This window comes from Muntiacus reevesi, chromosome 13 (assembly GCF_963930625.1).
Source record: "Muntiacus reevesi chromosome 13, mMunRee1.1, whole genome shotgun sequence".
Taxonomy (NCBI): Eukaryota; Metazoa; Chordata; class Mammalia; order Artiodactyla; family Cervidae; genus Muntiacus; species Muntiacus reevesi.
In genome coordinates this window covers 7,458,195-7,471,269 of record NC_089261.1, presented here as the reverse complement: position 1 = coordinate 7,471,269, position 13,075 = coordinate 7,458,195, and the positions used below count along the sequence as shown (strand labels likewise).

At 47.9% G+C, this 13,075-nt stretch overlaps 1 protein-coding gene across 2 annotated transcripts in view; it reads right to left on the bottom strand.

Moving 5' to 3' along the window:
* Positions 1 to 290: 290 nt before the first annotated feature.
* The window catches only part of TPST2 (tyrosylprotein sulfotransferase 2), a 52,740-nt gene continuing 39,955 nt past the window's right edge, over positions 291 to 13,075 (bottom strand). For both annotated transcript variants that reach the window (XM_065904747.1, XM_065904745.1), the window contains exons 4-7: positions 10,563 to 10,761; positions 6,000 to 6,050; positions 2,466 to 2,514; positions 291 to 809 (exon numbers count right to left, since the gene is read on the bottom strand). In XM_065904747.1, the coding sequence (XP_065760819.1) occupies positions 2,473 to 2,514; positions 6,000 to 6,050; positions 10,563 to 10,761 (292 nt within the window). In that variant the 3' untranslated portion in view covers positions 291 to 809; positions 2,466 to 2,472. The remainder of the gene's footprint in view (positions 810 to 2,465; positions 2,515 to 5,999; positions 6,051 to 10,562; positions 10,762 to 13,075) is intronic.

Here is a 13,075-nt window from a genome sequence, read left to right as displayed (position 1 = left end):
TCATCAATGCACCTGACAAAACTCAGAGGGGAAAAAAAATCTGTTCACTCTGTAAAGTAAGTGTTAAAGTCGCTCAGTCATGTCCGACTCTTTGCGACCCCATGGAGGTAGCCCGCCAGGCTCCTCTGTCCATGGGATTTCCCAGGCAAGAATACTCGAGTGGGTCTCCATTCCCTTCTCCATGGGACCTTCCCGACCCAGGGAGGGAAGGCGGGTCCCCTGCATTGGCAGGCGGATTCCTGACCACCAGAGCCACGAGGGAAGCTCGCTGTAAATAGGGCACAGACAGATGAGTCCTTGTTCAGTTTATTCAAATAATATATATATATATAATCTTTTTTCCTCTGTGAAACTGAGTAGAACCAAGGAAGGATAAAAGAAAGCCTCATATATTAAAATTCTTAAATAGATTCTTTGACTTCAAAAGTAAGGGTCAACAGGAGAGGCACAGGCGGTAGGCCCCGACCCAGACACAAGCCACCACAGCCGTCCTGCAAATTGAGGAGGACGGCAAATCCATTTCTTAAAAAACAAAAAAAGTTCTCGAGGGGAAAAATATAAAATAACCTAAGTTTCAAAAGCAGGACCACTTTCACACTCTTGGTTCTCTACCCCGCACTGTCCTAAGACAGAGTATCTCAAGGTTAAGTTTCCAATGACTCAGCTTTTGCAAACATATATGCAAAGACGTTCCTCGTGAGCAGTCCTGTTTTGGCGGTTAATAGCAAGCAATATGCTTGGATTAGAGGTCCGATTTCCACTCGAATGCAGTTTCTCCTCTTCTGGCAAACAAAGCCATGTGCCGAGATCTGAAAGAGGAAAAACAAAAAAACGGGCATTAGGCCCCAGAGTCACGATTCCAAAATAGCTCTTGTATATTTACACGTGTGACGGCTGGACGGATGGTCTGCGTGTACTCACATAAGCCTGTGGGATTTTCCAATAGCATCCCAGATGGCCGGAGAGAATCTACATTTAAAAATGTATCCTGGGTTCTTACGCACAGCTCAGCCTGCTGCCTCTCGACCTCGAAGGTACACTTTCCTGACTTAATGAAGAGCAAATGGCAGCAATGAAAAGTGCCAGTGAATTTCTGGAGGCCAGGGAGGCCTGTATTTAAGGGCAACTCCCTCCCGGGAATTAGCTAAAGCACCCTGTCTCTGGTACCTCTTCTGAACAGTAAAGCGGGGGAACGGATCTGCCTTTTATCAAAGGTTCAGGATTCTACTAAGGAACCCGCAGAAAGAGAGTGAGGGGAATCGAGTTAGGGAGAAACACGGAAAAGGCTGCTTTTAACTTGAGGCTTCTTAGGAATGAAGCGCAAGTCCTGGATTTAGCACAGCTCAAAATGGGAACCCTGGTAACGATGGGGACTTAAGTGTCTCTCCAGCCTTGGGGGCTGGTGCAAAGGGGACTTCAAGAAAAACAAAAAAATATGCTGATTATTTAAAAAGAAGGCAAGGACTAAAAATAGGCTTGAGGCTAGAAGCTCTGTTACAGTTTAAAAGCAGTAGCAGAATAAATACCCAGGCAACTTGGTCCTGGCCTCCCTGAGACCCTAGGTCTCCTTGAGCCTGATCAGAGAAGCTGAGCCATGTAAGGAAGCGAGTTCAGTGGCTGGAGCCTTAGCGCCAGGGCCTAGCATTCCCACCGGGGCCAGCTCACGTCAACTCACAACCACCCTTGGAAGAGGAACAGGGGCCAATCCCCATTCTCCAGATAGGGAAAACAGAGGCCGGCAGGAGTCCAACCTGGAGTGAGTTCTGAGATATTTAGATATTTAGATAAATATCTTCCTAAGATCAGAACCTGTTTTCCCGCCCCTCTGGGCAAAACACGGATGGATAAAAATGCACTTAAAATCATCTGTTAAAAACAAACTCTGAAAAAAAAAAAACAAAACACAAACTCTGGGGGAGATGACTTTTGGTGGCTGTGTGACCTTGAGCAAGTCAAAGCCCTTCTCTGGGCTTTGGTTTTTCTCCTCCGTAAAATCCGGGACCTACCTCCCAGGGATGCTAAGAGTAAGAGGAGTAATGGCCAGGACCACTTGGGCCAGTGCAATGGGGGCTAATGTTAGACCAGAGCCCCCGGTGCCTGTTATTAGAACCTTAATTGCTTTGGGCCAACCTGATGCTGTTTATAGAAGCCAGGCCTGTCCAAATCAGTCTAGAGTCCCCCCATCACACTGGTACTCTGTACCCCCTTGCCCAACGACAGAGCAACCTGTTTCTTTTTGGTTCACCATTGATGCCTACCCCCACCCAGATCCAGAGCGAGGAGACCAAGCCTTGATTCTATAAATAGCTCCCCAAGCCATCACCATGGAAACCTAGAGGGCTGGGTCAGTCCACCTTGGTAGCCTCTCCCCCACCCAGGGAGGCTCAGGAAGGAGCAAGCTTTTCAGAGAAGTGGCTCCTGGTCTCAGAAGTGGTGGGAGGCCCCAGGGAAGTCCAGAGGCCTACCTGGAAATCACGAGCTTCCTAGGTGGGAGGAGGTGCTGTTCGGGTTCACCTGGAAGAAGACAACACACAGGAAGGTCACGGCCAGGCAGGGGTGCCAGGGGCTCGCGACACACCCCCTCACTGAGCTGCTGTCAACAGGACCGGTTGTTCGGCCGCTCAGTCATGTCCAACTCTTTGGGACCCCATGGGCCGCAGCACGCCAGGCTCCCCTGTCCTTCACCATCTCCAGAAGGTGGCTCAAACTCATGTCCATTTAGCTGGTGATGCCATCCAACCATCTCGTTTCCTGTCGTCCCCTTCTCCTCCTGCCTTCAGTCTTCCCCAGCATCACAGAACACGACATGACAGACCCCCTTCTATTCCCCTGCGCCTCACATTCTAGTCTGTAAGGAATTAAGTCCAGGCAACACAGCGGGCTGATATGAGTGACGGGTGCTGAGGCACCTTCAAAGTGATTCACAGAGGCCCCTGCAGAGGGATGACGTTTAAGGCGTAGTGTAATGAAAGATCTGGGCTTCCCAGGCAGTGCTAGTGATAAAGAACATGCAAGCAGGCATGAGAGACACGGGTTCCATCCCTGGGTGGGGAAGATCCCCTGGAGGAGGGCACCGCAACGCACTGCAGTATCCTTGCCTGGAGAATCCCATGGACAGAGGAGCCTGGCGGGCACGGAGTAGGACACCACTAAAGCGACTTAGCAGGTGTGTACATAATAACAAACTTACATCTGATCTTTACCCTGGTCCAGACAGCAAGCCCGAGAATCTTGCAATCTCCCTAGTGATAAAAAGCATCTTTTGTCTGCAAATGAGACGCCTGGGTGGCTGGGGCCCCCGAGCTTCAGGATGGGGGCTTGGTCACCCATGATTAAGGGGCTGGAAATTTCAGTGCCCGCCACCCCTACCCAAACCTCTGGAGAGCAATGAATAACAAACAGTCAACGATTTAATCAACCATGCCTACTTAATGCATGCATGTTCAGTTGTGTCTGACTCTTTGCAACCTCATAGACTGTAGCCCTCCAAGCTCCTTTGTCCATGGAATTTTTCAGGCAAGAATACTGGAGTGGGTTGCCATTTCCTCCGCCAGGGGAATCTTCCCGACCTAGGGATGAAACCCACATCTCCCATGTCTCCTGCACTGGCAGGTAGATTTCTTACCCCTGCGCCACCTGGGGAGCCCACGTGCCTACTGCTTAATAAAACCTCAGAAACATCCCTAAAGGATGAGGCTCAGAGAGCTTCAGGGCTGGTGGACAAGTGACAGAAAGGTGGGTCGTCTGGGCATCTGAAGAGGGGGCACTCCTGTGGGGCGAGGGCCCTTAACCTGGGGGGTTAGAGGCTATGTCTGGAAATCAGTGTCAGAATTGAACTGCATTGTGCAACAGCTAGCTGGCATCTGGACAGTCAGGTTGTTGGTGTTGGAAATCACCCTGTGAGCAAAGATCTAGATGATGAAACGAGGCCAGCCATGCACGGGCGTGGGTAGCAGAGCATTTCCGGCAGAGGGAACAGTGAAGCCCTGGGAAGGAGAGGGTGTGTGAACTTCAGGAACTGTGGACTCATTTTTTTGCAGGAGCTACAATTCTGATGTGTGAGCTGCTTTGGTTTGCTGGCTTCCTATTTTCCCATTTTTTCTGTTGCACAAGGACATTCTGGATGGCTACATAGTATTCTAGTGTTCAGTATAATGCACACACCACACTGTTGCCTAAGATTGTTTCCAAGTGTTACAGTATGCTGCATGAGGTCATGTGTGTATGGGTGCAGGGACCGTGGAGGAGAAGAGGGCAGGAGGTAGGAATTTGAAATAACTCGCGGAGTAGCTCTCCTGAGGGCGGGACTGCTCATGATGACAAAGCATATGCCATCCCTTCATTTTTGTTCCTAATAGAGCAAAAATAGTCCCACACAGTGCAAGTAAACTGGTCCAGCCCTTTTGTAAGACAATTTCAGCCTTGTGGTTCAATAGTCTTAAAAGGACCCTCCCAGGGTCCTCAACCCTGGCAGTCCAGTGGTTAAGACTTCGCCTTCCAATGGTGCAGGTTTCATCACTGGTTGAGGAGCTAACATCAAATGCCTTGCAGCCAAAAAAAACCCTAACCATAAAAGAGAAGCAACATTGTAACAAAATTCAATAAAGACTCTAAAAACGGTCCACCCATTCCACTCCCTAAAAATGTATTCTAAGGGAATGAGTCCATAGAGCCCTGCACCACTCACCCCACAGGACAGAGGCAAAACCAGGCGGACAGGTGCATGACACCACTCAAAATATTACAAAAATTACAAACCATCTTAGGGCAACAGTTAAGTAATTGGCGGCAGAGAATGCCTTCCAGAGGAAAATATGGAGTCACCCAAAATGGCCACAGTGAAAACCCCAGGATGGAAAAACACTAAGACAGCAAAACAAAGCAGCTCATCCCATGCAATCGCAAGGAATACAAAAACAAATATCCTGGTGGGCCAAAAAAAAAACACAACACTATATGTAAAAACGGAAAGAGTTCAGATTGTGGTTAATCCCCCTCAGCCCACTTCTGTGTGTTGTTCTTGTTACATCTTCTTTGGGTTAAAACAAATAACAAATTAGTACTGACTAATTCTGGCAACATTTCTTTTCACAGTGGCATGAGATGGCTTTCTGGTTCCCATGCAGGGAGCATCGGACTCAACGCCAGAGGGTCAACATGTGCGGGACCCGGGCAGTGAGAATGTGTGAGTTTGATAACTGAAGTGGAAATTGGTACAGGGTGTTTCACCTTTTATTGGCCAACACACACATACACACGCACCAACTAAAACTACTGATTTTAGCATCAGGACAATTCATTAAAGAAAGAAGCACTTTTGGGACGTCCCTGGCATTCCCACGGTTAACACTCCGCACTCTCATGGCAGAAGGCTCAGGTTAGATCCCTGGTCTAGGAACTGAGATCTCACATGTGTTGGCACAACCAAGAATCAATTAATTAAAAAAAAATTTTTTTCTTTTTAAAGGAACACCTGAGCACCAAAAGGAGAATGGCTTAACGTCAGTCCCAGGAGTGGTTTTTTCTGACAAGGTCCAGGGACAGACTCCCCGGACAGATGTAGGGAAGGCCAGGTATGGGGGACGCGTGTGGGGACCCAGGACTGTATCACGTCCACATCTGCACACACACCCGCATCATGGGACTCTCGTTTTTGGGCAGACTGATGAAATTTTTGCTCTGGGTTGTGGCTGTGTTTGGAAAAGGCCACTTAAAATTAAGCTGAATTTAAGACTGGAGGCATTAAGTTTGACAGAAAGTCCCCACCAAATCCCTTTAGCTGCATTCAAGCCAGGGGGGCAAGGGGAAGGGCAGGGCTCAGGTAGAAGGGCTGCTGAGATGTGGCCCGGGGTGGGTCAGACACTCAAGCGCCCCTGAGCGGCTCCCCACCTCCACCCAGCTACTTGAGGGGAAAACCATCGGCTGTACGAGAGCAGTGATGTGTCTGAGGACACAGAGCAAGCAGGTGGGGCTGCAGAATTCCCCCTGGGGTTTCTGACCTGAAAATAGCCTTTCAGATTGGCTGGTGTTTTATAGTCCCCTTTCAAGACCTAGAAAAGAGAAAAAAAAATCACTGTTGTTAGAAATGATCAAAAAATAAAATTTAGCCCATCACTTCCACACCCACCCACCTACCCACCCACCCTCCCAACTAACCATTTTTCCATCCTTTCAGCCTTTCCATCCATCGATTCATCCATCCACCCACCCCCCCAGCCACCCATCCACCCTCTCATGCATATACCTATCCATCCACCTACCCTCCACCCCCATCCACCTACCACCCATCCAACCATCTATCCACCAAACGCACCCATCCACTTATTCACCTGCTCATCTATGCACCCCTCCAACAAACATTTATTAATAGGCTTCTCCTAAGCATTTATTAACAATCCTCCGGACATTAGTCTAAGCTCTGGGGTTGGCGGTGGGGCTGTGCAGGGGTTTTACACCATTAACAAGACAAATTAAAATCCCCATTCTCCTGCAGCTTCCATTCTAGACTAGGGAAGGCCAGAGAATCCACAAGTAACAACAGAACACAAGGAAAGAACAGATCAAACCATGGGAAGCGCCACGTGGAAGGCAGGAGGGGTGACTGCGAGTGCCCGGGGGGCTTCTCCTGAGGGAGTGGTCCAACAGGGCCTCTCGGGACAGAGGGCCTCTGAGCTGAGCCCGGCGTTCCAAGGAAGCCCTGCCAGGCTAAGCTCTGAAGGAGAAGCTTTCAGACGGAGTACACAGCAGGGCAGAGGCCCTGCGGTGGGAACCAGAAAGTTCCAGGCCTTCCCACTGCTCTCTGGAAATACAAGGCACTGGAGAGACCAGCGCTGTAAAATAGAACAGAATGTGCACAACCCTGTAATTTTAAATATTTCAGTAGCCACAGTAGTTAAATGAAAAAAAAAAAAAAGTGAAATTATTTCCAGTGGGTTTTTTTTGGGGGGGTGGTGGTGGCAGGGGCCAGGGTTTGTGGGATCGCAGTCCCCTGACCAGGAATCGAAGTCACACCCTCAGCAGGGACAGCGCAAATTCCTAACCTCTGGGCTGCCAGGGAATTCCCTCTAGTGGTGTTTTTGTTTTTTTTTTAACTTAACCGGATACATCCAAAAATTAATACTTCAGCATGTAATTGATGAGGTTCAGGTTAGGTCTCCCCCAAATGCACCACTCTGGCATATTCACTGTTTTGAATTAAAATTATTTAAGAAACAGTCATGCTGGAGAAGACTCTTCAGAGTCCCTAGTACTGCGAGGAGATGAAACCAGTCAACCCTAAAGGAAATCAACCCTGAATATTCATTGGAAGGACTGATGCTGAAGCTCCAATACTTTGGCTGCCTGGTGCGAAGAGCTGGCTCATTGGAAAATAACCCGACGCTGGGAAAGACTGAAGGCAGGAGGATGAGATGGTTCGATGGCATCACTGATTCAACAGACATGAGTCTGAGCAAGCTCTAGGAGACAGTGAAGGAGAGGGAAGCCTGGCGTGCTGTGGTCCACGGGGTTGCAAAGAGCCGGACACGACTGAGGGACTAAACGGCAACAACAGTGGCAGAAGGACACTCTGACCCTCCTCTGAGCCCCTGGGAGCAGGAAATAAATCTCGCAAGTGAAAGATGCCCTCCTATCCCCAGGAGGTACAGAGACATCTTTATCACCAGACAAGGAGAATCTGGGGCCCAGAAGGCTGTGTGAACAAACCTTGTTTCTTCTTCGCTAACTTACTCCCCCAAGCCCAAGTGTCTCTGCCTTGTCAGTTCTCCACAAATGTATTGTTTCTTTGCCTAAAAGGAATGAAGGACGCCTGCTATGGCCCCTTCCTGTGAATCTCCTATTTTTATGAGCCCTTGTATGTATGATATTAAATTTGTTTTCTCTCCTATTAATCTGTCTTATGTCAATTTCATTATCAGGCCAGCCAAAGAGCCTAGAAGAGAAAAAGGGAAAAGTTTTCCTCCCCTACATAGTCAATATAAAAATGATTAGTGAGAAATTCTACATGCTTTGTGGAGGGGGGTATGAGTCCGTCTAGTCAAGGCTATGGTTTTTCCAGTGGTCATGTACAGCTGTGAGAGTTGGACTATAAGGAAAGCTGAGCGCCGAAGAATTGGTGGTTTTGAACTGTAGTGTTGGAGAAGACTCTTGAGAATCCCTTGCACTGCAAGGAGAGCCAACCAGTCCATCCTAAAGGAGATCAGTCCTGGGTGTTCACTGGAAGGACTGATGCTAAAGCTGAAACTCCAATACTTTGGCCATCTGATGCAAAGAACCAACTCACTGGAAAAGACCCTGATGCTGGGAAAGATTGAAGGCAGGAGGAGAAGGGGGGCGACAGAGGATGAGATGGTTGGACGGCATCACCAACTTGATGGACATGAGTTTGAGCAAGCTTTGGGACTTGGTGATGGACAGGGAGGCCTGGCGTGCTGCAGTCCATGGGGTTGCAAAGAGGTGGACATGATTGAGCAACTGAACTGAACTGATGAGGACCTCAAATCCAGTGTGAGTTTCACACTTACATAGCACCCTTTCCATATGGACTTGTCACATTTCAATGGCCACACAAGCCTAGCGGCTGTAATGGACGGCACAGATATAGATGGTCTCATTAGCACTGGGGTCCTTTCAGAACTGAGTGTACTGCCAGATCCCAGGACAGGAACATTCTGTGCCTTCAGTATCCACACACGCGCACACATACACACACACACACACACACACACACACACACACACACACACACACACACACGGCTTTCAACGACCGGATTTATCTTCACAGCCACAGAAAAACCACTCTAAGGACTAAATGAGGTGTCTGGCACTGGTCAAGACTTATGAAACCCCAAGGAGTAATGGGCTTCCCTGGTGGCTCAGATGGTAAAGAATCTGCCTGCAATGCAGGAGACCCGGGTTCAATCCCTGGGTTGGGAAGATGCCCTGGAGAAGGGCATGGCAACCCACTCCAGTATTCTTGCCTGGAGAATTCTACGGACAGAGGAGCCTGGTGGGCTACAGGCCATGGGGTCGCCAAGAGTCGGACATGACTCAGCTACGAACACGGTCAACATGTTCGGGGAATACACCTCTTTGTGTTTTTGTTTTTAGCCATCTTGATTATATTTTAAAAGTACACAAGGTCACAAGACTAGAGCAAGATTTTGGCTTTTTTAATTTTTTTAACCTAATTCTGTTCTTACATCAAAATCTGCACCATTAGATATGTAAGTCAGAAACTTAAAAAAAAAAAATTTGAAACTGACCCATTCAACTCTCTACTTGCATATGTGAAGGGTCAAAATATTTCTTCTTAGAAGCACAAATGTATCTGTCACAAAAATTGACATTACAAATGAGGTGAAGTCAATCAGTGAATTGTGGTTTTCGTAACACTTGTGTCATTAACTAAGTTCATAGAAAACAAGAGTTCTTCTTTGGGGAGTCAACCTCTTTGGAAGAGATCTAGAGAACCTTCTCTATTTTAAACACACAAACAGCAGAGCTCCAAAGAGCTGATCTTAACCATCACTGCTCATCAACATCTTTTTATACAACACCCAAGGTCAGGTTTGACTCTGGGAGCTTCTGGCCCACAGTCTGGGACCTGCCAGGGGGCTCTGCCTTCTAAAGAGACTCCAGAGAAGCTGCTGCTGCGCCCCTGGCTAAGAATGCAAAAAAGGAGGGGCCAGCTTTCTCTGAGGCCCTCGTCCCATCCCGCCACCTCTCCCTCCGGAGAAGCACTTGGGGGCTGGATTTCAAGGTCACCACCAGCTTCTTTTTAATCCCTTAATGACTTCTGTATTATGAAATATACATATATACAGGAAAGTATCTAAAATACCTAAGTACAGTGTAAAGCATAATAACTATGGTTAAATAGTAAACGTTAAAATGAATAATAAATATCAAACCAAAAATAATAACATAGTGATAATCAGCCGTATCCAGGTTGCCAACGCCCACTCTCTCCATGCAGTCTGGGTGTCTACCTCGGATCTCTGAGTGTTTCCACAAGTTTACAGAATCAGCCGATGTCAGGGGATGAAGAAGTAAGGAAATCAATAGATGGGCTTACACTTCAAGGACAAGGGCAGAGCTGCCAACTCGCAGTGAGAGGAAATTCTCTCTCTTCCCCAGTTGGGAAACTAAGGTCCTGCATGCCACACAGCACAACCGGAAATGAATGAATAAACAGAAACGAAAACTACGGGTGCAATAAAGGGACCCATCCTTGGTTTACTCACACCCCGCCTCAGCAAAGACTTGAAGGGCTTTACAAAGAGATGAACTGCCAGCCAGGGAAGGAGAGGGGAAAGGACAAGGCCGAGCGGAGAAACAGGATGAAATCAGCACAGACGGACCCGCCAGGAGATGCCACGGAGTGAGAGGCAGAATACCCACTGGCTTTGAGCTTCCTGGTGGCCCAAGCGAAAATGCGAATGCAAGCAGCCATTTGAAGACAGACACAAGCCAGCTGCCCAGGAATCAAGGGACTGAGTGTCCTCCCGGGCAGCAGGAGCCCCCGCCCCGGCCGCGTCTCCCCGTGAGCAGTGCACTCACCCGGTGTGTGTTGTTGATGACAATGGGGTCGGGGTTGCCGTAGTTGGGCGGGTTTGCATAGGGGTCATAGCCGAGCCGGGCCAGCATGGGGGCGATCTGGGCCATGTCCCTCAGCACATCCCCAGGGATGTGGCCAGTCCACTTGGAGAGAGCTTCCAGGTTCACGGGCTTGATGACCTGGTCTGTGGATCGTTCAATCCTGGGGAGAGAGGGCGGGCTGGATGGGGTGTGGGCAGACCCGGGTGGCACTGGGGCAGCAGGGAAGGTGGCGGGGGGGGGGGGGGGGGCGGACCTGGTACTTGGGACCCACTCGGCTCCCCTCAACTGTAAGAAGGTGGGCGAGTCATCTGGCCTCAGCATACCTGCTCTGTACAGTGGGTTTACGGGTACAGAGTGGAAAGCTGGCAGAGAAGTGCTAGGCAGTGTACAGCATTTCAGCACTCAGATGCTGCTTCCTTGACCTCATCACTTTTTAAAGATGATTTTTTATTTACGTGACTAAGATGGACTAAGATTTTGTTCTTGAGGAGTAATTATAAAACACTAACAGTAAGGCGAAGCGTCCCTGTGCTCACCACTCCAGGTGCATCCGCCGCCTGCAGGGACCGGACCATAGCATTCTGGAGGGCACCTCTTCATTCGATCTTAAACGTAGAGTGGCCAGAGGGCCAAACGGCCTGGGGCGGGTGCCAGCTGTGTGACCCTGGCAGAGTGACTGAACCCCTCTGGGCTCGGTGTCCTCACTTGTCAAAAGGGAGTCATTAACAGTACCGACCTTGCTGGGCTGTTCTGAGAATAAGGAGGTGAATAATGAGAGTGTCGGGGACATTTTAAGGTCTCAGTGTTAGCATGCACTCTCTCTCTCCCACGTATATACATAGAAAATCTATGGTTTTGCTTGCAGATTTAAAAACAGAAGTTGTATGCTATATATAGTACTGCTTTGCAGGCTTTTCTTTTTTTCCACTCACTCAATACCTCCTTCTTTTTCCATTCCCCCAAAGATGAACCTGTAGGTTGTTTTCAGTTTGCTGTTAGGATGAAAATGCCATCGTCTTACAGTGCTTTCTCGGTCTCCGAGATAACAGGGTTATCACTTCATCCAATCATGATGGTCTTACTGATTATAGCTGAGGGGCTTCACAAGATGTAGGGTGGGGAAGGATCAGGACCTATTTCTAGATGCTTCCACCCCAACCAAGAGATAACTTGGGAACGAAGAACACTACAAAAAGATGGAGCAAAAGGAACTGGGATGGGGAGGGAGGGAAGCACTGTGGGCTGGCTGGGGGCGGGGGTGTGGAGCTGGAGGCTGCAGACCCGGATTGAAGTCTCAACTCTAGCCAGGCTGTCAAAGATCTCAAACACCATATAAACATCTCTGCCGCAAGCAGTCTCGCCCCATGACGATCACCCACAAGGCTGTTTTACCATAAAAGATAAAATCACAGGCTGATAGTTACATGACAAGAGAAAATGACAACGTATTAGTTTCTGCAGGTCCTTCCTTGGGTGAGCTAATCTAAGCCAGATTCCGTTAGAATTTTCACTGTGTTCAAGACATATCAGGAATCAAGTAACCATCCCTTTTTTGGGGATAAAAGGAGCCTGATTCTTCTTTTGCCTCTTTTTTTTTTTCTAATTGAAGTATAGTTGATTTACAATGTTGTGTTAGTTTCTGGCATACAGCAAAGTGATTCACTTATATGTATATGTTATGTAATATTCTTTTTCATATTCTTTTACTATGGTTTACTACAGGATATTGAATATAGTTCCCTGTGCTATACAGTAGATATATACTACAGGTATAAGGCCTGTTGCTTATTTTATATATAGTAGTTTGTTTCTGCTAATCCCAAACTCTTAAGTTATCCTTCCCGTTTCCCTTTTGGTAATCATGCTTATTTTCTACGACTGTGAGTCTGTTTCTGTTTCCCAGGTTCATCTGTGTCATAGTTTAGATTCCACATACACGTGATATCCTACGATGTTTGTCTTTCTCTGTCTGACTTACTTCACTTACTATGATCATATCTACGTCTAACTGGGTTGCTGCAAATGGCATCATTTCATTCTTTTTTATGGCTGAGTAGTATTCCACTGTATACATGTACCACATCTTTTTCATCCATCCATCTATTGACGGACACTTAAGTTGCCTGCACGTCTTGGCTACTGTGAACGGCGCTACTGTGAACGTGTCCCCCAGTGTCCAATACTATGATAAATCTGGTAAAGATGGCAGGAGGAAGCAAACCACTGTATCTAAACTAGCTAAAGACCCATCGTTAACGCTCTCAAAGGCTGCTATGAATCAGCAGCTGCCGCTTTCCTATGAGCCATGGCTCAGTACCCTTTTGGTTTTGACAGGTGGGAGGGACGACTGCTCAAGAGGATCTGCAGAAACTGATATGTTATCATTTCCTAGTATAATGAAACCAAAACTGTCAATCAACCAGTTATTTCATCTTTTACAGCAGAATACTTGCTGCAGAGATGTTTATGGCAAA